Raw genomic sequence first — 23343 nt, forward strand, 5'->3', positions numbered from 1 at the left:
TTTTGCGGTACGCGGACCTCTCACTGCTGTGGCCTCTCCCATTGCGGAGCACAGGCTCCGGACGCGCAGGCTCAGCGGCCATGGCTCACGGGCCCAGCCGCTCCACGGCATGTGGATCTTCCCGGACCAGGGCACGAACCCGTGTCCCCTGCATCGGCAGGCGGACTCTCAACCACTGCGCCACCAGGGAAGCCCCCCAAGCATATTTTTAATTCAAGTTATTTTCCTTCTTTCGTTTTTTTAAGGATAGCATTTCTTTTCCTGTTTTATAGATGCAGTAACTTCTCAAGTGTCGAGATAATGGAATTAAAAAGATATCTATTTTCTATAATATATTTACTTTGACAGCCCACTTTGTCTGATATTCTTTGCTCAGTGTTTGATGTTGCAAGTTTTTGAGGGGTGCGTAATGGGTGAGAATAGTTTGAATTACACATACCTCAAAAAAATGTCTGATGATTTTTGTTAATTTTCTTAATTTTTCCTGTGGTAAGTAGAATCATTTAAATTTGTTTCTTTGATCTCCAAATGCACCATTTTGAAATAGATTCTTAGGAAGTTCTTGATGATGATGGTGGTGATGTTTTTCTCTGAGAAGCAATTTTAAAGGCAATGTCAAAATAACCTTTGCTGCCACTGTTATTTTATGTGTGTGTGAGAAAAATCTTTATTTTGGTCAAATTGATGCATGTACATATGTGTTTACATCATATAATTCCACGTGTGTGTGTATATGTATCTTACATAGAGGTAATTCCATATGTACACACATGTATACACAGGAACAAATCAAAACAGCCAACAATTTTCTGTCACATACCTCTCTATTTGTGGTTGCTGCTCAACAGACAAATTGCACTTTAAGCCATTTTAGCTTTTCTCCCCCACATTATCTATTGACTTACTATGGAAAGTGAAGTTTAAACATGTGTGCTGTCCCCTTCTCCCCCCACCCCATGTTTTCCCTTCCCAGATCCTTATTACGTACAGTCCAAGCTTTACCTGAGTTGCAAAATTTCTCTCAATGTAAATCACATAATTCTAATGGCTTCATGTGTATATATATATTTTATTCATGAAATATTTTCTGGGGCCCTCCATCTTCCTACTTCTTTCTGGACTGTTTTACTCTTTCTTGGCCTTCTTTTTACTGCTTTCCTTTAAATTTCTTTTATCTTTTATCTGTCCTGTGTTGGAGCTTCTGTAGCCTGGATCCTGTCTTTCTCTTTCTTGGTTTATTATCTCATTTTGATGAAGTGCAGCTTATAGTAACTTCCTGAAAACAGGTGTATGAAAGATAGTTTGCATGTCTGAAAAAGTCTTTATGCTTTTTATTTGATTGCTGGCTTAACTGGATTTAGAATTGTAAGTTGAAAATAATTTTTCCTTATCATTTTTAACACATTCTTCCATTGTTTTCTAGCTTCCTCAATATTGAGAAGTTAGTATCATTCTGATTCTTGGTTCTTTGTGGTCTATTTTTCCCTCTGCAAGCTTTTGGGATCTTCTCTTAACTCACCCATCTCAGGAACTGAGAAATTTTGTGATCATGTGCCTAGGCTTGAGTCTTTTTTCATTCACTGTGTTGCATACATGTCAGGCCCTTTTAATCTGGTAACTCATTTCTTCAGTTTTGAGAAATTTTCTTGTATTATTTATCTAATGATTTTCTCTCCGTTTTCTCTGCTCCTTTTTTCCCCCTACAACTATTAGTTGAATATTGGACCTCCAAGATTTTCTAGTTCAAAGTTGTCTTTTTTGCCCATGTGTTTCTCTTTCTTTGTTCTCTTTTCTGAATTTCTTTAACCATTTCAATGAATTTTAAAATTTCTGTTATTGAGTTTTTTCTTGTTTTGTTTAATAAAAAGATAACTTTGAGAAATAGTACAATTAACGGCCAGTAGGAAGTAATGTGCTATTAGGTTACACCACTTGACTTCTGACATCAGATCACTTGTTATTTAATTGGGAAGCCATACATATATTCTGTGATTATCCCAAACTCAGACTCTTTATCTCAATATTCAATGCAGCAAAGATTATGTCCTGTTTGGTAAGATAACATAAAATAATTAGAGTAGGTGCAATTTGAAGGAAAATATACATGTGGAGAATGCAACAACTAGTTTTGCGAGGCACTTTTGCTATGGATTATATAAAGTAACAGAATCTTTTTGGTGTAATTTCACAGGATGATTTTTCAGGATTGTCACCATACGAAAAGAAGAGGCTGAAGAACATATCAGAAAATGCAAACTTTTTTGCTTCTCTTCAGTTGTCTGAGGTTTGTGTGGAGTTTCTAATTAAAACTGAGATACTATTCCTCTTGCCAGTAGGTTGATAAAATACTCATAGTATCAGGTTTCATAGTGTCAAATGAGGGAGGGTAAAGCTAGGAGCAAGATTTTCACTTAATAGAAAGAGGTTACCATATTTTATTGATTCCAAGACATTTTTTTTTGAAATTGGCATATTAAAACTATAACTGGCAGCTTCCCCTCACCCCTTTTTTGGTAGTACATAAGATAATGGTGTCTTATGAATAGTTGTCTTGGATTCAAAGAAACAGGGTATGTTCCAAGAGGTTGCTTTAACTAAAGGTTAAAGGTGAAGTGGGAGGGATGGGTTAAGGGATGTGTGGTAGAGGAGAGAGAGGACGGCTTTTTATTTTAAACTTTAAGAATAGATGCGAGGAACTTTCCTGGAAGTCCCATGGTTAAGATTCCGAGCTTCCATTGCAGGGGGTGCAGGTTCAATCCCTGGTCAGGGAACTAAGATCCCTTATGCAGTGTGGCAAGGCCAAAAAAAAAAAAAAAAAGAATATATGGGAGTATGCTTTGTATAGGAAACTTTAAGGATAAGTGGCCAGAAGTATGCTAATGTTTTATAATCATTATTACTAAAGGTATAATTTACACTGAAGGTCTTCACACTGGGGTAAAATTTCTATGTATGAGAGAATAGCTGTTTAGGAGGGTATGTGATGTTTTCCCCCAAAATACATTAAATCCTTGGCTTTATTAAATAACTATTTGGTTTCTCTGAATACCAGATTCCTAAATATTCAGTGTGTATTTGCATCTTGAGGGGAGGGAGGGTGAGTTAATATAAGGGACTAAATTGTTGAGTCACTAACAGTTGAAAATTCATAATTTAGACAAAAGTATCCCTGATTTTGATTTTAGTTAACAGAAATTCTGATTTGATTTGTGGAAGTATAACCTGCAACTTTTCTGGAAAACACCAAAGTAGGATTGCCTGTAGTAGAATTTAAACTTTTAAATTTGTAGTATATTTGATAAATGTTTAATGTTTAATGATGTAAACTTGTTAGCAACTTGGTCCAAGGTATCAGAATGTCAGTACATTAGATAGTATTATATACTTGTCTTTATTATTGATAGTGTATTTGCCTCACGTCTACTAGAAGAACAGGTATCATATCTCACGGTTCTTTAGTTGCTATATAGATCTTGGTTTAGTGTGGAAACAGTAGCAGATACCTAATATTTTAGAAGGTAAGCTATGTAGTTATAAGATAGTGTTTTTTTACATGTGTATGTTTTGTGTATTTTGCAGTCAGCTGCAAGACTCCGTGAAATGATAAAGAAGAGACAGCCTCCTGAATCCAAAAGGTAAAAGATTTGGTTTACATTTCCTGTACCATGATATATTGCTGAGTTGTTTTATAATTTGAAAAACTGGTTCAACATAGTAAAATAAATAGCAGATCAGAAACTCTGTAATTTAATCTTAATCCTTTATAGGAACTCTGAGGGAATGCTACCTTTTAATAACTGTAGAGTTCTCATCTTCATCAAAGGACTATACAGGAAATAGAATCTTGAGAGCTGAATTTTGTTTATATTTATTACTGCTGCTAATGGAGGGAAATCTTTATTACCACTAAATTGTTCTTATTTTTGCCTGAGAAACTGTTCTTAAAGATTCTTCTACTTTATTTTTCTGGCTATCTTTTTGCTTCTCAATTTGTTTTTTCTTTCCCATTCCTAGAATAAAGGAAGGAAATGAGCATTTGTTGCACATCTGTGAAATACAGTGCAGTGACCTAAAATTTTTATACTGCATTATCTCATTTATTTCTGGCAAAAATTTTGTGGGATAGAAAACAGGCTCAAAGAGGTAAAGTACTGATAATTTGCTCAAGGTCAAAGTAGTTCTTAAGTGGAAGCTTCAGGATTTGAACTCCAGGATTCCTTAGGTTAAGTTCTCTCCTCTTCATTTTAGCAGGGCTTATGTATAAGAGAAGAAACTGAAAATCTTGGCATCAGTAGACCATTTTTTTAGTGCTAGATGCTAATGAAATGTAGCATCATTTAATTGGTTTGATTCTCATGCAGGTTAGCTAGCTTGAGAAAAGCTAAACCTTTAATTATGACCAGGTATCCGCGAGTGTGGAAAATTGTTACAGGAGGAACATCATTAACACTGGAAGATAATAGCACCGGTTCTGTCGTCAATTGGTCATTAGCTTATATTTGCATATTTTTTATTAGCAAAGATTTTTTTTTTTTTGCGGTACGGGGGCCTCTCACTGCTGTGGCGTCTCCTGCCGCGGAGCACAGGCTCCGGACGCGCAGGCTCAGCGGCCATGGCTCACGGGCCCAGCCGCTCCATGGCATGTGGGACCCTCCCGGACCGGGGCACGAACTCATGTCCCCTGCATCGGCAGGCGGACTCTCAACCACTGCACCACCAGGGAAGCCTTATTAGCAAAGATTAATGGTGTTTTTCTCACCTAAGTCACAGAATTCCAGCACTTAGTAGTTGTATAAGTATTAGTATCCAGTAGATAGAGCAGAAGTTATGTAATATAGAGGAAAGAGCATAGCTTTTGAAATTTGGCAAACATGATTTCAAGTTTCAATTCAGCAACTTATAGCTATGGTATTAACTTTGGACAATTTATGTAATTTTCTTTCCTTATCTGTAAAGTTGGCATTATGCCAATCTGGAGGGGTTTAAGTTTTTAAAAATTACTAAATATATTATACATACAAAGAAGTACATGTGAAGTATTTTTTTATTAATCAATTTATTTTTAAAAAAAATTATTATTTATTTTTGGCTGCATTGGGTCTGCGTTGCTGTGGGTGTGGGCTTTCTCTAGTTGCAGCGAGCAGGGGCTACTCTTTGTTGTGGTGCACGGGCTTCTCATTGCAGTGGGTTCTCTTGTTGTGGAGCACTGGCTCTAGGCACACGGGCTTCAGTAGTTGTGGCAAGTGGGCTCTAGAGTGCAGGCTCAGTAGTTGTGGCACATGGGCTTAGTTGCTCCGTGGCATGTGGGATCTTCCCAGACCAGGGATCGAACCTGTGTCCCCTGTATTGGCAGGTGGATTCTTAATCACTGTGCCACCAGGGAAGTCCCCACATATGAAGTATTTGTATAGTTGAAAAAATAATAGTAATTCAAGCACCCATCCATGTACTTGCCATCCAGGTCAATAGAAATTTATAGTACCTCTTAAGGCCCTCCCTCCAGATAACAGTCATTATGTGAATTCTTATTTATTTATTTATTTGGCTGTGTGGGGTCTTAGTTGTGGCACACGGGATCTTTCGTTGCAGTGCGTGGGCTTCTCTGTAGTTGCGGTGCGTGGACTCTAGAGCATGCGGGCTTAGTAGCCCCGCAGCATGTGGGATCTTCGTTCCCTGACCAAGGATCGAACCCGCATCCCCTGCATTGGAAGGCTGATTCTTAACCACGGGACTGTCAAGGAAGTCCATTATGCTGAATTCTGTGATAATCACTCCTTGCATTTATTTATAGTTTTACCACCTGTGAATGTATAGTTAAACAGTATTTTGCTTATTTTGTCCTGTTTTTTATATTGACATATAATGTGCCCTTTTTATATTCTGTGATTTTATTTTGCTCATTTTTATATCTTTATGTTTTAAAATTCATTCATGTTGATGTGTACAGCTTTACTTCATCATGTGTTTTCTTCTGTATGAATGTGCTATGTTGATGGACAGTTGAATTGTTTCTTTTGTCAATATCTCACTGTTTTGCTTATTATGGCTTTAAAGTAAGTTTTGACATTGGGTAGTCAGTCCTCTAACTTTGTTCTTCTTAAATATTGTGTTAGTTCTTCTGTGTCTTTTGCCTCCCTGTATAAACTGTAGAATCAGTTTGTCAATATCTGCAAAATAACTTGCTGGGATTTTGATTGGGATTGCTTTGAATCTATAGATTAAGTTGGGAAGAACTGACATCTTGACAATATGTCTTCTTGTCAAAGAACATGGATAATCTCTCCATTTATTTAGTTCTATGATTTCTATCATCAGAGTTTTGTAGTTTTCCTCATATAAATCTTATAAATATTTTCTTAGATTTATGCCGAAGTGGTTTTTTTTTTGCTTTATAATTTAAATGGGTTGTATTTTAAATTTCAAATTTCACTTGTTTCTTGCTGGTATATAGGAAATCAGTTGACTTTTGTATATTAACCTGGTATTCTACAACCTTGCTATAATCACTTATTACTTCCAGGAATATTTTTATCCATTCTTTAGAATTTTCTAAATAGACTATCATGTCATTTGTGAACAAATACAGTTTTATTTCTTTCTTCCCAATCTTTATACCATTTATTTCCTTTTCTTCTATTATTGCATTAGCTAGAACTTTCAGCACAGTGCGATTTTTTTTTTGTTGTTAATTAATTAATTAATTAATTTTTGGCTGTGTTGGGTCTTCGTTGCTGCGCGCAGGCTTTCTCTAGTTGCGGCGAGAGGGGGTTACTCTTCCTTGTGATATGCGGGCTTCTCATTGCGGTGGCTTCTCTTGTTGTGGAGCACGGGCTCTAGGTGCACAGGCTTCAGTAGTTGTGGAATGTGGTCTCAGTAGTTGTGGCTCGCGGGCTCTAGAGTGCAGGCTCAGTAGTTGTGGCGCATGGGCTTAGTTGCTCCGCGGCATGTGGGATCTTCCTGGACCAGGGCTCGAACCTATGTCCCATGCATTGGCAGGTGGATTCTCAACCACTGCGCTACAAGGGAAGTCCGACAGTATTGGTAAGGAGTGCTGAGAGAGGACATTCTTGCCTTGTACCTGATCTCAGTGGGAAAGCTTGGCATTTCTCACCACTAAATATTATGTTAGCTATAGGGTTTTTTGTAGATTTTATTTCGTTGAGAAAGTTCCCCTCTATTTTCAGTTTACTGAGAATTTTTATTCTGAATGGGTGCTGGGATTTCCCAAATGCTTTTCCTGCATTTATTGATAAGATCATGCAATTTTTTTTCTCAGCCTGTTGATGGGTGGATTACATTAATTGATTTTTGTGTGTTGAGCTAGTGTTGCATACCTGGGATATATTCCAGTTGGTTGTGGTTTATAATACATTTTATGCATTGTTGGATTCAATTTACTAATATTCTGTTGAGGTTTTTTGCATCTCGGCTCATGAGAGATATTGATCTATAGTTTTCTGTTCTTGTAATGTCTGTCTGGTTTTGATATCACAGTAATGTTAGCCTCATAGAATGAGTTAGGTAGTATTCCCTCTGCTTCTGTCCTCTGAAAAAGATTGTAGAGAATTGGTTTAATTTTTCCCTTCAATGTGTGGTAGAACTCACTAGTGCACCCGTATCAGCCTGATGCTTTCTGTTTTGGAAGGTTATTAATTACTAGTTCAATTTCTTTAATAAATACAGGCCTTTTCAAATTGTTTCTTGTATGAGTTTTGGCAAAGTGTATGTTTCAAGGAATTGGTCCATTTTATCTAGGTTTTCAAATATGTGGGCATTGAGTTGTTCATATTATTCCTTTATTACCTTTTTAATGTCCATAGGATCTGTAGTGAGTCCCCTCTTTTATTTTTTAAATTGGAGTATAATTGCTTTACAATGTTGTGTTAGTTTCTGCTGTACAACGAAGTGAATCAACTATATGTACACATATATTCCCTCCCTCTTGGACCTCCCTCCCACCCCCCACCTCCCCATCCCACCCATCTAGGTCATCACAGAGCACCAAGCTTAGTTCCCTGTGCTATTCATCAGGTTCCCACTAGCTATCTGTTTTACACATTGTAGTGTATATATGTCAATCCTAATCTCCCAGTTCATCCCACCCTCCCCCCCACCCCCGCCACATCCACATGTTCGTTCTCTACGTCTGCGTCACTATTCCTGCCCTGGAAATAGGTTCATCTGTAGCATTTTTCTATATTCCACATTTATGCATTAATATATGATATTTGTTTTTCTCTGACTTACTTCACTCTGTATGACAGACTCTAGGTCCATCCACATCTCTACAAATGACCCAATTTTGTTCCTTTTTATGGTTGAGTAATATTCCATTGTATATATGTACCACATCTTCTTTATCCACTCATCTGTCATTGGACATTTAGGTTGTTTTCATGTCTTGGCTGTTGTAAATAGTGCTGCAGTGAACATTGGGGTACATGTGTCATTTTGAATTATGGTTTTCTCAGGGTATATGCCCAGTAGGGGGATTGTTGGGTCATATGGTAGTTCTGTTTTTAGTTTTTTAAGGAAGCTCCATACTGTTCTCCATAGTGGCTGTATCAATTTACATTCTCACCAACAGTTCAAGAAGGTTCCCTTTTCTCTACACCCTCTCCAGCATTTATTGTTTGTAGATTTTTTGATGATGGCCGTTTTCACTGGTATGAGGTGATACCTCATTGTAGTTTTGATTTGCATTTCTCTAATGATTAGTGATGTTGATTATCTTTTCATGTGCCTCTTGGCCATCTGTATGTCTTCTTTGGAGAAATGTCTATTTAGGTCTTCTGCCCATTTTTGGATTGGGTTATTTGTTGTTTTGATATTGAGGTGCATGAGCTGCTTGTATATTTTGGAGATTAATCCTTTGTCAGTTGCTTCATTTGCAAATATTTTCTCCCATTCTGAGGGTTGTCTTTTCGTCTTGTTTATGGTTTCCTTTGCTGTGCAAAAGCTTTTAAGTTTAATTAGGTCCCTTTTTTTTTTTTTTTTTTTTTTGTGGTACGCGGGCCTCTCACTGCTGTGGCCTCTCCCGTTGCGGAGCACAGGCTCCGGATGCGCAGGCTCAGCAGCCATGGCTCACGGGCCCAGCCGCTCTGCGACATGTGGGATCCTCCCAGACTGGGGCATGAACCCGTGTCCCCTGCATTGGCAGGCAGACTCTCAACAACTGCGCCACTAGGGAACCCCCATTTGCTTATTTTTGATTTTATTTTCATTACTCTAGGAGGTGAGTCAAAAAGATCTTGCTGTGGTTTACATCAGAGTGTTTTTCCTATGTTTTCCTCTAAGAGTTTTATAGTATCTGGTCTTACGTTTAGGTCTTTAATCCATTTTGAGTTTATTTTTGTGTATGGTGTTAGGAAGTGTTCTAATTTCATTCTTTTACATGTAGCTGTCCAGTTTTCCCAGCACCACTTATTGAAGAGGCTGTCTTTTCTCCATTATATATTCTTGCCTCCTTTATCAAAAATAAGGTGACCATATGTGCGTGGGTTTATCTCTGAGCTTTCTATCCTGTTCCATTGATCTATATTTCTGTTTTTGTGCCAGTACCATACCGTCTTGATTACTGTAGGTTTGTAGTATAGTCTGATGTCTGGGAGTCTGATTCCTCCAGCTCCACTTTTCTTCCTCAAGATTGCTTTGGCTATTCAGGGTCTTCTGTGTGTCCATACAAATTTTAAGATTTTTTGTTCTAGTTCTGTGAAAAATGCCATTGGTAATTTGATAGGCATTGCATTGAATCTGTAGATTGCTTTGGGTAGAATAGTCATTTTCACAATATTGATTCTTCCAATCCAAGAGCATGGTATATCTCACCATCTCTATGTATAGTATTGCGTCATCTGCAAACAGTGACAGTTTTACTTCTTCTTTTCCGATTTGGATTCCTTTTATTTCTTTTTCTTCTCTGATTGCTGTGGCTAAAACTTTCAAAACTATGTTGAATAATAGTGGTGAGAGTGGGCAGTCTTGTCTGGTTCCTGATCTTAGTGGAAATGGTTTCAGTTTTTCACCATTGAGAACAATGTTGGCTGTGGGTTTGTCATATATGGCCTTTATTATGTTGAGGTAAGTTCCCTCTGTGCCTACATTCTGGAGGGTTTTTATCATAAATGGGTACTGAATTTTGTTGAAAACTTTTTCTGCATCTATTAAGATGATCATATGGTTGTTCTCCCTGAATTTGTTAATATGGTTTATTACACTGATTGATTTGTGTATATTGAAGAATCCTTGCCTTCCGGGGATAAAACCCACTTGATCATGGTGTATGATTCTTTTTTTTTTAAATTAATTAATTAATTTTTGGCTGTGTTGGGTCTTCATTTTTGTGCGAGGGCTTTCTCTAGTGGTGGGAAGTGGGTGCCACTCTTCATCACGGTGTGCGGGCCTCTCACTGTCAAAGCCTCTCTTGTTGAGGAGCACACACTCCAGACTCACAGGCTCAGTAGTTTTGGCTCACGGGCCCAGTTGCTCCACGGCATGTGGGATCCTCCCAGACCAGGTCTCGAACCCGTGTCCCCTGCATTGGCAGGCAGATTCTCAACCACTGCACCACCAGGGAAGCCCTTGGTGTATGATTCTTTTAATGTGCTGTTGAATTCTGTTTGCTAGTATTTTTTTTTTTTGGAGGAGCAAAAATCAGACATATCAAGTGAAAAAACCAATATGTGTAATTTTCAAGATCCATTTTTCATTTATAGTTAAGAAACTATAGGACAAACTGTTTGCTAGTATTTTGTTAAGGATTTTTGCATCTATGTTCATCAGTGATATTGGCCTGTAGTTTTCTTTTTTTGTGTCATCCTTGTCTGGTTTTGGTATCAGAGTGATGGTTGCCTTGTAGAATGAGTTTGGAAGTGTTCCTCCCTCTGCTGTATTTTGGAAGAGTTTGAGAAGGATAGATGTTAGCTCTTCTCTAAATGTTTGGTAGAATTCGTCTGTGAAGCCATCTGGTCCTCGGCCTTTAGTTTGTTTGTTTATTTATTTATTTTTGGTTGTGTTTGGTCTTCGTTGCTGCGTGCGGGCTTTCTTTAGTTTTGGCGTGTAGGGGCTACTCTGTGCTGCGGTGTGCGGGCTTCTCATTGCAGTGGATTCTCTTGTTGTGGAGCAAAGGCTCTAGGTGCGTGGGCTCCAGTAGTTGTGGCATGTGGACTCAGTAGTTGTGGCTCATGTACTCTAGAGTACAGACTCAGTTGTTGTGGTACACGGGCTTAGCTGCTCTGCGGCATGTGGGATATTCCCGGACCAGGGCTTGAACCCATGTCCCCTGCATTGGCAGGTGGATTCTTAACCACTGCTCCACCAGTGAAGTCCCTCCTGGGCCTTTATTTGCTGGAAGATTTTTAATCACAATTTCAATTTCAGTGCTTGTGATTCATCTGTTCATATTTTCTATTTCTTCCTGGTTCAGTCTCGGAAGGTTGTGCTTTTCTAAGAATTTGTCCATTTCTTCCAGGTTGTCCATTTTATTGGCATATAGTTGCTTGTAGTAATCTCTCATGATCCTTTGTATTTCTTCAGTGTCAGTTGTTACTTCTCCTTTTTCATTTCTAATTCTGTTGATTTGAGTCTTCTCCCTTTTCTTCTTGATGTGTCTGGCTAATGGTTTTTCAATTTTGTTTATCTTCTCAAAGAACCAGCTTTTAGTTTTATTGATCTTTGCTATGGTTTACTTCATTTCTTTTTTATTTATTTCTGATCTGATCTTTATGATTTCTTTCCTTTTGCTAAATTTGGGTTTTTTTTTGTTCTTCTTACTCTAGTTGCTTTAGGTGTAAGTTTAGATTGTTTATTTGAGTTTTTTGTTGTTTCTTGAGGTGAGATTGAATTGCTATGAAGTTCCCTACAGAAGTGCTTTTTTTGTGTCCCATAGGTTTTGGGTCATTATGTTTTCATTGTCATTTGTTACTGTGTATTCTTTTCTTTATTCTTTGATTTCTTTAGGATCTCTTGGTTATTTAGCAGTGCATTGTTTAGCCTCTATGTGTTTGTGGGTTTTTTTTTTTTTTTTTTTGCTATACGCGGGCTTCTCACTGTTGTGGCCTCTCCCGTTGAGGAGCACAGGCTCCGGACGCGCAGGCTCAGCGTCCATGGCTGACGGGCCCAGCTGCTCCGCGGCATGTGGGATCCTCCCGGACTGGGGCATGAACCCGTGTCCCCTGCATCGGCAGATGGACTCTCAACCACTGCGCCACTAGGGAAGCCCCTGTTTGTGTTTTTTTATACTTTTTTTTCGTTTAATTGATTTCTAATCTTACAGCGTTGTGGTTGGAAATGATGTTTGATACGATTTTTATTTTCTTAAGTTTGTGAGGCTTGATTTGTGACCCAAGATGTGATCTATCCTGGAGAATGTTCGATGAGCACTTGAGAAGAAAGTGTAATCTGTTGTTTTTGGATGGAATGTCCTATAAATATCAATTAAGTCCATCTTGTTTAATGTATCATTTAAAGCTTGTGTTTCCTTATTTATTTTCATTTTGTATGATCTTTCCATTGGTGAAAGTGGGGTGTTAAAGTCCCCTACTATGATTGTGTTACTGTCAATTTCCCCTTTTATGGCTGTTAGCATTTGCCTTATGTATTGAGGTGCTCCTATGTTGGGTGCATAAATAGTTACAAGTGTTATATCTTCTTCTTGGATTCATCCCTTGATCATTATGTAGTGTCCTTCTTTGTCTCTTGTAATAGTCTTTATTTTAAAGTCTGTCTGATATGAGAATTGTTACTCTAGCTTTCTTTTGATTTCCATTTACATGGAATATCTTTTTCCATCCCCTCACTTTCAGTCTGTATGTGTCCGTAGGTCTGAAGTGGGTTCTTGTAGACAGCATATGTTTGGGTCTTGTTTTTGTTTCCATTCAGCTAGTGTATGTCTTTTGTTTGGAGCATAATTATCCATATGTATGTTCCTATTACCATTTTTTAAATTGTTTTGTGTTTGTTATTTTAAGTCTTTTCCTCCTCTTGTGTTTCCTGTTGAGAGAAGTTCCTTTAGCATTTGTTGTAGAGCTGGTTTGGTGGTGCTGAATTCTCTTAGGTTTTGCTTGTTTGTAAAGGTTTTAATTTCTCCCTCGAATCTGAATGAGATCCTTGCTGGGTAGAGTAATCTTGGTTGTAGGTTCTTCCCTTTCATCATTTTAATTATACCATGCCACTCCCTTCTGGCTTGCAGAGTTTCTGCTGAAAGATCAGCTGTTAACCTTATGGGGATTCCCTTGTATGTTGTTGCTTTTCCCTTGCTGCTTTTAATATTTTTTCTTCGTATTTAATTTTTTGGGGGGGAATTTTTGAATTTTATTTTATTTTTTATACAGCAGGTTCTTATTAGTTTCTCAGTCCCCCTTTTTTTTTTCTCTTCTTCTGGGACCTGTATAATTCAAATGTTGGTGTGTTTAATGTTGTCCCAGAGGTCTCTGAGATTGTCCTCAATTCTTTTGATGTTTTTTCTCTTTATTCTGCTCTGCAGTAGTTATTTCCACTCTTTTATCTTCCAGGTCACCTATCCATTCTTCTGCCTCAGTTATTCTGCTATTGATTCCTTCCAGAGTTTTTTTTATTATATTTATTGTGGTGTTTTTCCTTGTTTGTTCGCTCTTTAGTTCTTCTAGTTCCTTGTTAAACATTTCTTGTAATTTCTCCATTCTATTTCCATTATTTTGGATCACCTTTATTATTATTACTCTGAATTCTTTTTCAGGTGGACTACCTGTTTCCTCTTCATTTGTTTTGTCTGGTGGGTTTTTACCTTGCTCCTTCATCGCTTTGTATTTCTGTGCCTTCTCATTTTGGCTCAACTTACTGTTCGTGGTCTCCCTTTCACAGGCTGCAGGTTCATAGTTCCCATTATTTTTGGTATCTGTCCCCAGTGGGTAAGGTTGGTTCAGTGGGTTGTGTAGGCTTCCTGGTGGAGGGGACTGGTTCCTGTGTTCTGGTGGATGAGGCTGGATCTTGTCTTTCTGGTGGGCAGGACCACATCCGGTGGTGTGTTTTGGGGTGTCCATGACCTTATTATTATTTTAGGCAGCCTCTCTGCTAATGGGTGGGGTTGTGTTCCTGTGTTGCTAGTTGTTTGCCATAGGGTGTCCAGCAGTGTAGCTTGCTGTTCTTAACGTTGAGATGGAGATCTGTGGGAGAGCTTTTGTTGTTTGATGTTACGTGGGGCTGGGAGGTCTTTGGTGGACCAGTGTCCTGAACTCCGCTCTCCCACCTCAGAGGCTCAGGACTGACATCCGGCCAGAGCACCAAGACCCTGTCAGCCACATGGGTCAGAAGAAAAAGAATGAAAGAAAGGAAAAAAAAAAATAAAGTAAAATAAAGTTATTAAAATAGAAAAAAATTAAGAAATAAAAAGTAATAAAAAAAAGGAGAGAGAAAGAAGAGAGCAACCAAACCAAAAAACAAATCCACCAATGATAGCAAGCACTAAAAAGTATACTAAAAAACAAAATGGGGCTTCCTTGTTGGTGCAGTGGTTGAGAGTCCGCCTGCCGATGCAGGGGACATGGGTTCGTGCCCTGGTCTGGCAAGATCCCACATGCCGCGGAGCAGCTGGGCCCGTGAGCCATGGCTGCTGAGCCTGCGTGTCCAGAGCCTTGTGCTCCGCAACGGGAGAGGCCACAACAGTGAGAGGCCCACGTACCGCAACAAAACAAAACAAAACAAAACAAAAAACAAAACGGACAGTCAGAACCCTAGGACAAATGGCAAAAGCAAAGCTATACAGACAAAATCACACAAAGAAGCATACACATACACACTCACAAAAAGAGAAAAAGGGAAAAAAATTATATAAAATGTAAAAAGGAAGAGGGCAACCAAATCAGTAAACAAATCTACCAGTTATAATAAGCTGTAAATACTAAACTAAGAGAAACATAAAACCAGAAACAAATGAGATACTGAAAGCAAACCCCAAGTCTACAGTTGCTCCCATAGTCCACTGTGTCATTTTTGGGATGATTCGTTGTCATTTCACAGATACAGAGTACATCACGTTGACTGTGAAGATTTAATCTGCTGCTCCTGAGGCTGCTGGGAGAAATTTCCCTTTCTCTTCTTTGTTCACACAGCTCCTGGGGTTCAGCTTTGGATTTGGCCCCATCTCTGCGTGTAGCTTACCTGAGGGCATCTCTTCTCCACCCAGACAGGACGGGTTAAAGGAGCGGCTGGTTAGGGGGCTCTGGCTCACTCAGACTGGGGGGAGGGAGTGGTACGGAATGCAGGGAGAGCCTGTGGTGGCAGAGGCCGGTGTGACGTTGCAACAGCATGAGGCATGCCATGTGTTCTTCCATGGAAATTGTCCCTGGATCATGGGACCCTACAGTGGCGGGCTGCACAGGCTCCCAGGAGGGGAGGTATGGATAGTGACCTGTGTTTGCACACAGGCTTCCTGATGGCTGAAGCAGCAGCCTTAGCATTTCATGCCTGTCTCTGGTGTCCCTGCTGATAGCTGCGGCTCGCATCTGTCTCTGGAGCTTGTTTAGGCGGTGCTCTGAATCATCTCTCCTCGCGCACCCTGAAACAATGGTCTCTTGCCTTTTAGGCAGGTCCAGATTTTTTCCCAGACTCCCTTCCGGCTAGCTGTGGTGCACTATCCCCCTTCAGGCTGTGTTCACACAGCCAACCCTAGTTCTCTCCTTGGGATCTTAACTCTGAAGTCCGAGCCTCAGCTCCCAGCCCCCACCCACCCCGATGTGTGAGCCGACAAGCCTCTCAGGCTGGTGAGTACTGTCGGCACCAATCCTCTGTGCAGGAATCTCTCCGCTTTGCCCTCTCCACCCCTGTTGCTCTGCTCTCCTCCGTGGCTCCGAAACTTCCACCCCCGCCAATCCCCACCAGTGAAGGGGCTTCCTAGTGTGTGGAAACTTTTCCTCCTTCACAGCTCCCTCCCAGAGGTACAGGTCCCATCCCTATTCTTTTGTCTTTGCTTTTCCTTTTTTCTTTTGCCCTACCCAGGTATGTGGGGAGTTTCTTGCCTTTTGGGAAGTCTGAGGTCTTCTGCCAGCATTCAGTATGTGTTCTATAGGAATTGTTCCACATGTAGATGTAGTTTTGATGTATTTGTGGGGAGGAAGGTGATCTCCACGTCTTAACTCCTCCACCATCTTTCCTCATTTCTTTTTATTTTATTCTGCAGCAGTGATTTCCACCATTCTTTCTTCTAGCTCGCTCATTCTTTCTTCTGCCTCAGTTATTCTGTTGGTGCTTCCTTCTAGTTTTTTTTTTTTTTTTCCTGTACCTGGGCCTCTCACTGTTGTGGCCTCTTCCGTTGCGGAGCACAGGCTCTGGACATGCAGGCTCAGCGGCCATGGCTCATGGACCTAGCCGCTCTGCGGCATGTGGTATCTTCCCAGACTGGGGCACGAACCCGTGTCCCCTGCATCGGCAGGCGGACTCTCAACCACTGCGCCACCAGGGAAGCCCCCTTCTAGTGTATTTTTCATTTCAGTTATTGTATTGTCCATTTCTGTTTGTTTGTTGTTTAGTTCTTCTAGCTCTTCATTAAACATTTCTTGTATCTTCTGAATCTGTACCTCCATTCTTTTTCTGAGATCTTGGATCATCTACACTATCATTACTCTGAATTCTTTTTCAGGTAGATTGCCATTCTCCACTTCATTTAATTGTTCTTCTGGGCTTTTATCATGTTCCTTAGTGTGGGATATGTTTCTCTGCTGTCTCATTTTGTCTAACTTCCTGTGATTGCAGTGTCCATTATGCAGGCTACAGGGTTGTATTTCTTCTTCCTTATTCTGCCTGCTCCCTGGTGGATGAGGCTGTCTAAGAGGCTTGTGCAGGCTTTCTGGTGGGAGGGACTGGTTACTGCCCACTGGGGTGTGGAGCTGGGTCTTGTCCCTCTGTTGGGCAGGGCTGGGTCATGCTGTGTGTTTAGTGGGCAGCTGTGTGGTCAGGAAGACTTTAAGTAGCCTGTCTGCTGATGGGTGGGGCTGTGTCCCACCTTGTTGGTTGTTTGGCCATGGCGTCCCAGTAATGGAAGCTTCAGGTTGTTGGGTGGGGCCAGGTCTTGGTGAGAAATTGGTGGCCTCCAGGAAGGCTCACACTGATGAGTACTCCCCAGAACTACTGCTGCCAGTGTCTTTGTCCCTGCAGTGAGCCACAGCCACCCCTGCCTCCAATGGAGACCCTCCATTATTGGCAGGTAGGTCTGGCACAGTCTCTTATGAGGTCACTGCTTTTTTCCCTGAGTCCTGGTGCACATGAGACCTTGTGTGTGCCCTCCAAGAGTGGAATTTGTGTTTCCCCAGTCCTGTGGAATTCCTGTGATCAAACTGGCCTTCAAAACCAGGTTCTCTGGGGGCTTCTTCTCCCATTGCCAGAAACCCAGGCTGTAGATGCTGATGTGGGGTTCTCCCTCCTGTGGTATAATTATTTTCCAGTTTGTTAGTCATCCACCTGGCAGATATGGGATTTGATTTTATTGTGATTGTGCCCCTTGTACCAGCTCCTTGTGGCTTCTTCTTTGTCTTTGGATGTAGGGTATCTTTTTGTAGCTTCCAGCGTGTTTTTGTTGATGGTTGTTCAGCAGTTAGCTGTGATTTTGGTGATTATGTAAGAAGAGGTGAGCTCAGTTCCTTCTACTGTGCCATCTTGTCTTTTTGTCTGGAAACTCCAGTCTTAGTGATACAGGTGTAATCTGGTCAGCAGCAACTCCATGAATCTGGGATTATATCTGAGTAAACTGGATGCTTGTTGGTCCTTTTAAGAAAGTGTCCTTGGAAAAGGTGTGAGTAGTAATCACAGAAGGTTCTCAAGAGCACCACTCACCTTGTGCTGTTTATTACAATGGATATGACTCAGGACCAGCCAGATGGGATATATGCATCAGGCAAGGGAAATGGCACGGAGCTTCCATCTCTCTCTGAGAGCATCACTCTTCTAGCATCTCTCCGTGTTCACTGTCTCAGAAGTTCCTAATTTGCTTTTCCTTTGATGGATAACTTCCCAGGGTACAGAATTCTAGGTTGGGTTTTTCTTTTCTCTCAACACTTTAAATATTTTCACTCTCTCCTTGCCTGCATGGTTTCTGAGAAGATAGATTTAATTTCTATCTTTGTTCTCTGTAGGTAAAGTGGTTTTTCCTTCTGGCTCCTTTCAGGATTTTATTTTTGATTTTTCTGTAGTTTGGAAATGAATTGCCTAGTTGTAGGATTTCTTTGTTTGTTTTCATTTTTGTTTTTGCATTTATCTTGCTTGATGTTCTCTGAGCTTTCTAGATCTGTGGTTTGGTGTCTGACACTAATTTGGGGGAATTTTCAGTTATTATTTCAAATATTTCTTCTGTTACTTTTTTTCTTTCTTGTATTCCCATTATTTATATGTTATACTTTTTTGTTATCTACGTTCTTGGTTATTCTGTTCTGTTTTTTCTCCTTGCTTTTCAGTTTTAGAGATTCCTATTGAGATATCCCCAAGGTCGGAGATTCTTGCCTCAGCCATGTCCAGTCTATTACTGAGCCCATCAAAGGCATTCTTCATTTCTATTATAGTGTTTTTGATCTCTGGCATTTCTTTTTGGTTCTTTCTTAGTATTTACATCCCTCTGTTGACATTGCTTATCTGTTCTTTCATGGTGTCTGTTTTATCCATTGGAGCCCTTAGCATGTTAATCACAGTTGTTTTAAATTCTTAGTGTGATAATTTCAACATTTCTGCCACGTTGTGTTTTTTGCTTTTCAGTGTGTCTTGTAATTTTTTCTTGATAACTGGACATGATGTACCAAGAAAAAGTAACTGTTATAAATAGGTCTTTAGCAATGTGGTGGTGAGATGTTGGGGGAGGGGAGCATTCTGTAGTCTTGTTATTAGTTCTCAGTCTCTGACTGAACCTATATCTTTGGATTGTGAACTTCACAAGTGTTTTAGTTTTTTTCCTCTCTCCTTAGGTTGGACAAGATGGCAAGAGTGGGCTGCTGTTGGGTATTTCCCTTCCCCAGGTCAGTTAGCCTCTGACAATACGCTAGCAGGTTAGGCTCTGGTTAACTGATTTCTCCTGAGGGCAGAACAGAGTGCTGGCCTATTTCAAAATTCTTCCTTTTCTCCTCCCCCTGCTAGAAGCATGAGGAGATTTTCTCTGATATTTACTTTGAGGGCCTGGTCAAGCTCCTGGATATAAATCTTACAAAATTGTGGGGGTGATGCCCCCTTGAGGTTTCTTTTTTTTTTTAAGATTTTATTTTTAGAGCAGTTTTAGTTTCACAGCAAAATTGAGAGTAAGTTACAGAGATTTCCATCCGCTGCCCGACACATGCATAGCTTCTCCCATTATCAGAATCACTCACCAGAGTGATACGTTTGTTACCAAGGATGAACCTACCTTGATACATCATAATCACCCCAGATCTGTAGTTTACCTTAGGGTTCACTCTTGGTGTTGTTCATTCTTTGGGTTTGTACAAATGTTTAAAGACATATATCTATCATTATAATGTACAGAGTTTCACTGCCCTAAAATCCTCTGTGCTCTGCCTTTTCATCCCTTATCACCCTCACCCCTTGCAATCACTGATTTTTTTGTCTCCATAGTTTTGCCTTTTCCTGAATGTCAGTCATGTATTTGGAATCATACAGTATGTAGTCTCATTCAGGTTGGCTGCTTTTTTTAGTAATATGCATTTAAGGTTCCCCCATGTCTTTTCATGGCTTAATAGCTCATTTCTTTTTTAAAAAATATTTTTATTATGGATCTTTTGTTATTTAGATCATTTCAGCAAAAAGATTAAGGCTAAATTACAATGGAACTGCCATTGACTAAGTAATATGAGAGATCTACTTTTCTCCAACTACCAGTCTTTTTACTTTTTTCGGAGTTCAGTCACCATAGGTCAAATTCTTTTGGAGATAAATGTCAGTTTTAATAATATATGATATCAGGCTTTAGTTCTGTTTACAGTGCTATAAATATCTTTGTGACAAAAGATTTAGAGGACTTTGAAATTGGCACATTACTTATAATATTTTAATACTATAAAAGTTAATAATGAATGTTAAATTTACCAAAGACTTCTGGAGGAGTCTTTGGTAAATTTAACCAGTATTTAACCAAGTATATAACAAGTATACTTGGTTTTGTTTTATACCTCATTGTTAAGCTAAAGTGGTAACATTTAAGTTAAAAGGAACTGGTTACAGTCTTTTTAAGGCCATGGGCCAGAGATCATTTCAAATTTTTGGTCTTCATATTAGGTTTCATAGCAGTACAGTTTAAGTGTAGTTGATTTACAATATTATATTATTTTCAGGTGTACAACATGGTGATTTAAAATTTTTGTAGATTATACTCCATTTATAGTTACTATAAAATGATGGCTGTATTCCCTGTGCTATAAATATATCCTTGTAGCTTATTTATTTTGTACAAAGTGGTTTGTACCTCTTAACCTCCTACCCCATCTTGCCCCTCCCCTCTTCCCTCTCCCACTGGTAACCACTAGTTTGTTCTCTATATCTGAGTCTGTTTCTGTTTTGTTATATTCATTCGTTTTATGCTTTAGATTCCACATGTAGGTGATAACATACAGTATTTGTCTTTTTCTGTCTGATTTATTTCACTAAGCATAATAGCCTCCAGTTTCAGTCATGTTGTTGCAAATGGGAAAACTTCACTTTTTTATGGCTCTGTAGTATTACATTGTGTGTGTGTATATATATATATATACACACACATACGTACATATATATATATATATATATATATGTATATATACATACATACATACCACATTTTCTTTATCCATTCATCTGTTGATGAACTTTTAGGTTGCTTCCATATCTTGTCTATTATAAAAAATGCTGCTATGAACATTGGGGTGCATGTATTTTTTTTTTTTTGGCTGCACTGGGTCTTTGTTGCTGCGTGCAGGCTTTCTCTAATTGCAGTGAGCGAGGGCCACTCTTTGTTGTGGTGCATGGGCTTCTTATTGCGGTGGCTTTTCCTGTTGCGGAGCATGGGCTCTAGGTACACGGGCTTTGGTAGTTGTAGCACACGAGCTCAGTAGTTGTGGCATGCGGGCCCTAGAGCACGCGGGCTTCAGCAGATGTGGTGCATGGGCTCAATACTTGCGGTGCACGGGCTCTAGGGTTTATGGGCTTCAGTAGTTGTGTCGCGCAGGCTCAGTAGTTGTGGCTCATGAGCTCTAGAGCACAGGGTCAGTTGTGGTGGTGCACGGGCTTAGTTGCTCCGTGGCATGTGGGATCTTCCCGGACCAGGGCTCGAACCTGTGTCCCTTTCATTGGCAGGCAGATTCTTAACCACTGCACCACCAGGGAAGTCCTGCATGTGTCTTTTTGAACGAGTGTTTTTCTTTTCTTTGCATAAATTCCCAGGAGTGGAATTACTGGATAATATGGTAGTTCTATTTTTAGTCTTTTGAGGAACATTTGTACTGTTTTCCACAGTAGCTGCACAAATTTACATTCCCACCAACAGTGTACAGAGGTTACCTTTTCTCCATATCCTTGCCAACACTTGTTATTTGTGGTCTTTCTGATGATAGCCATTCTCACAGGTGTGAGGTGATATCTCAGTGTGGTTTTCATTTGTATTTCCCTGATGATCTAATCGTTTCATTTGTGCCTGTTGGCCATCTCTATGTCTTCTTTGGGTCCTCTACCTATTGTTTAATCAGATTTTTTTTTGTTTTTGATGTTGAGTTGTATGAGCTGTTTATATATTTTGGATATTAATCCGTTATTGGACATATCATTTGCACAAATCTTCTTCCCTTCAGTCAGTTGCCTTTTCATTTTGTTGATGGTTTCCTTTGTTTTGCAAAAGCTTTTAAGTTTGATTAGGTCCCATTTGTTTATTTTTTGCTTTTGTTGCTCTTGCCTGAGAAGACACATTCAAAAAATATTGCTAAGAACAGTGTCAAAGAGTGTAGTACCTGTCTTTTCTTCTAGGAGTTTTATGGTTTCAGGTCTTACATTAAAGCCTTTAATCCATTTTTTTTTTTTTTTTTTTTTTCGGGTTGCAGGCCCCTCACTGCTGCGGCCCCTACCGTTGCAGAGCACAGGCTCCTGACGCGCAGGCTCAGCTGCCATAGGCTCACGGGCCCAGCCGCTCCGCGGCATGCGGGATCCCCCCAGACCGGGGCACGAACCCGCGTCCCCTGCATCGGCAGGCGGACCCCCAAACACTGCACCACCAGGGAAGCCCGCCTTTAATCCATTTTGAGTCTGTTTTTGTATATGGTGTAAGAAAATGTTCTAGTTCCATTCTTTTACATGTAGCTGTCTAGTTTTCCATGGAGTTTTTAACTCTCAGACTTGTGTACACTGAACCTCCAGCAATTGGTCAATTACAGTTCAGGCTTTCCTACCCTGCTGCTGGTTCCCATGATGGTTTCCATTTCTAAGTCTACTCCAATAAGCCATGACTTCTTGCATTTGCCTGTCTGTCTTTCCAATAGTAGGCTCAGCAGTTTCTACTGTGCCCTCATTTCTCTTAAGGATCCTAGAAGAGTTGATTTTTCAGTCTGTTCAGCTTTTTACTTGATAGACAGTGCAGTGACTTTCAAGCTCTTTAAATTTGGAACTGGAAACTGGAAGTTCTGAACTACTTTTTTAAAATAAAAAACTAATGCATAAAAAAGTAGGGTATGTATATGATTTTTAAAAGTAAACTATATGGAAGGCAATGCAATGAAACATTTAAGTCTCTTTCCTATCCTGGACCTTAGTTCTCCAGGCCTTTTCCCTAGAGGAAACCACTGTTAATAGTTTCATGTGTATTCTTCCATAGGTAATCTCAGCAATTACAAATGTATGTGTATATATTTTGTAAAAAAAGCAAATGGGGGGCTTCCCTGGTGGCGCAGTGGTTGAGAGTCCGCCTGCCGATGCAGGGGACGCGGGTTCGTGCCCCGGTCCGGGAAGATCCCACATGCCGCGGAGCGGCTGGGCCCGTGAGCCATGGCCGCTGAGCCTGCCCGTCCGGAGCCTGTGCTCCACAACGGGAGAGGCCACAGCAGTGAGAGGCCCGTGTACCACAGAAACAAAAACAAAGACAAAAAACAAAACAAAACAAAAGCTAATGGAACCATATTCAACATGTGCTGGACCTTGTTTTTGCTTCTTGTATCTTAGAGTTCATGTCATATCAGCATACAAAAATCTATTTCTTTTTTTATGACTGCATAATATTGTGCTAGATATGTATGTCATAATTTATTTAACACCCCTCACTTCCCCATGATGAACATTTATGATGTTTCCAGGCTTTTAATTAAAATCAGTGTAGGGACTTCACTGGTGGTCCAGTGGTTAAGACTCCATTCTTCCATGGCAGGGGGCACAGGTTTGATCCTG

The 23343-nt window shown here is 40.0% G+C and overlaps 1 protein-coding gene across 3 annotated transcripts in view; it reads left to right on the forward strand.

Annotated features, from left to right (window-relative positions):
* Nucleotides 1–23343, forward strand: part of WDR76 (WD repeat domain 76) — a 78422-nt gene that overhangs the window by 12522 nt on the left and 42557 nt on the right. For 2 of the 3 annotated variants that reach the window (XR_003428213.1, XM_027084145.1), the window contains 3 exons: nucleotides 2192–2284; nucleotides 3580–3635; nucleotides 18921–18971. Coding sequence is in view for 2 of the 3 variants with exons in the window: in XM_027084145.1 (XP_026939946.1) it covers nucleotides 2192–2284; nucleotides 3580–3635; nucleotides 18921–18971 (200 nt within the window). In the remaining variant the exon portion in view is untranslated. The remainder of the gene's footprint in view (nucleotides 1–2191; nucleotides 2285–3579; nucleotides 3636–18920; nucleotides 18972–23343) is intronic. The other variant, XM_027084144.1, reaches the window with a different exon arrangement.

Source organism: Aethalodelphis obliquidens, unplaced genomic scaffold (genome assembly GCF_003676395.1).
Source record: "Aethalodelphis obliquidens isolate GAN/ISIS:26980383/991018 unplaced genomic scaffold, ASM367639v1 scaffold51, whole genome shotgun sequence".
In the NCBI taxonomy this organism is placed as follows: Eukaryota; Metazoa; Chordata; class Mammalia; order Artiodactyla; family Delphinidae; genus Aethalodelphis; species Aethalodelphis obliquidens.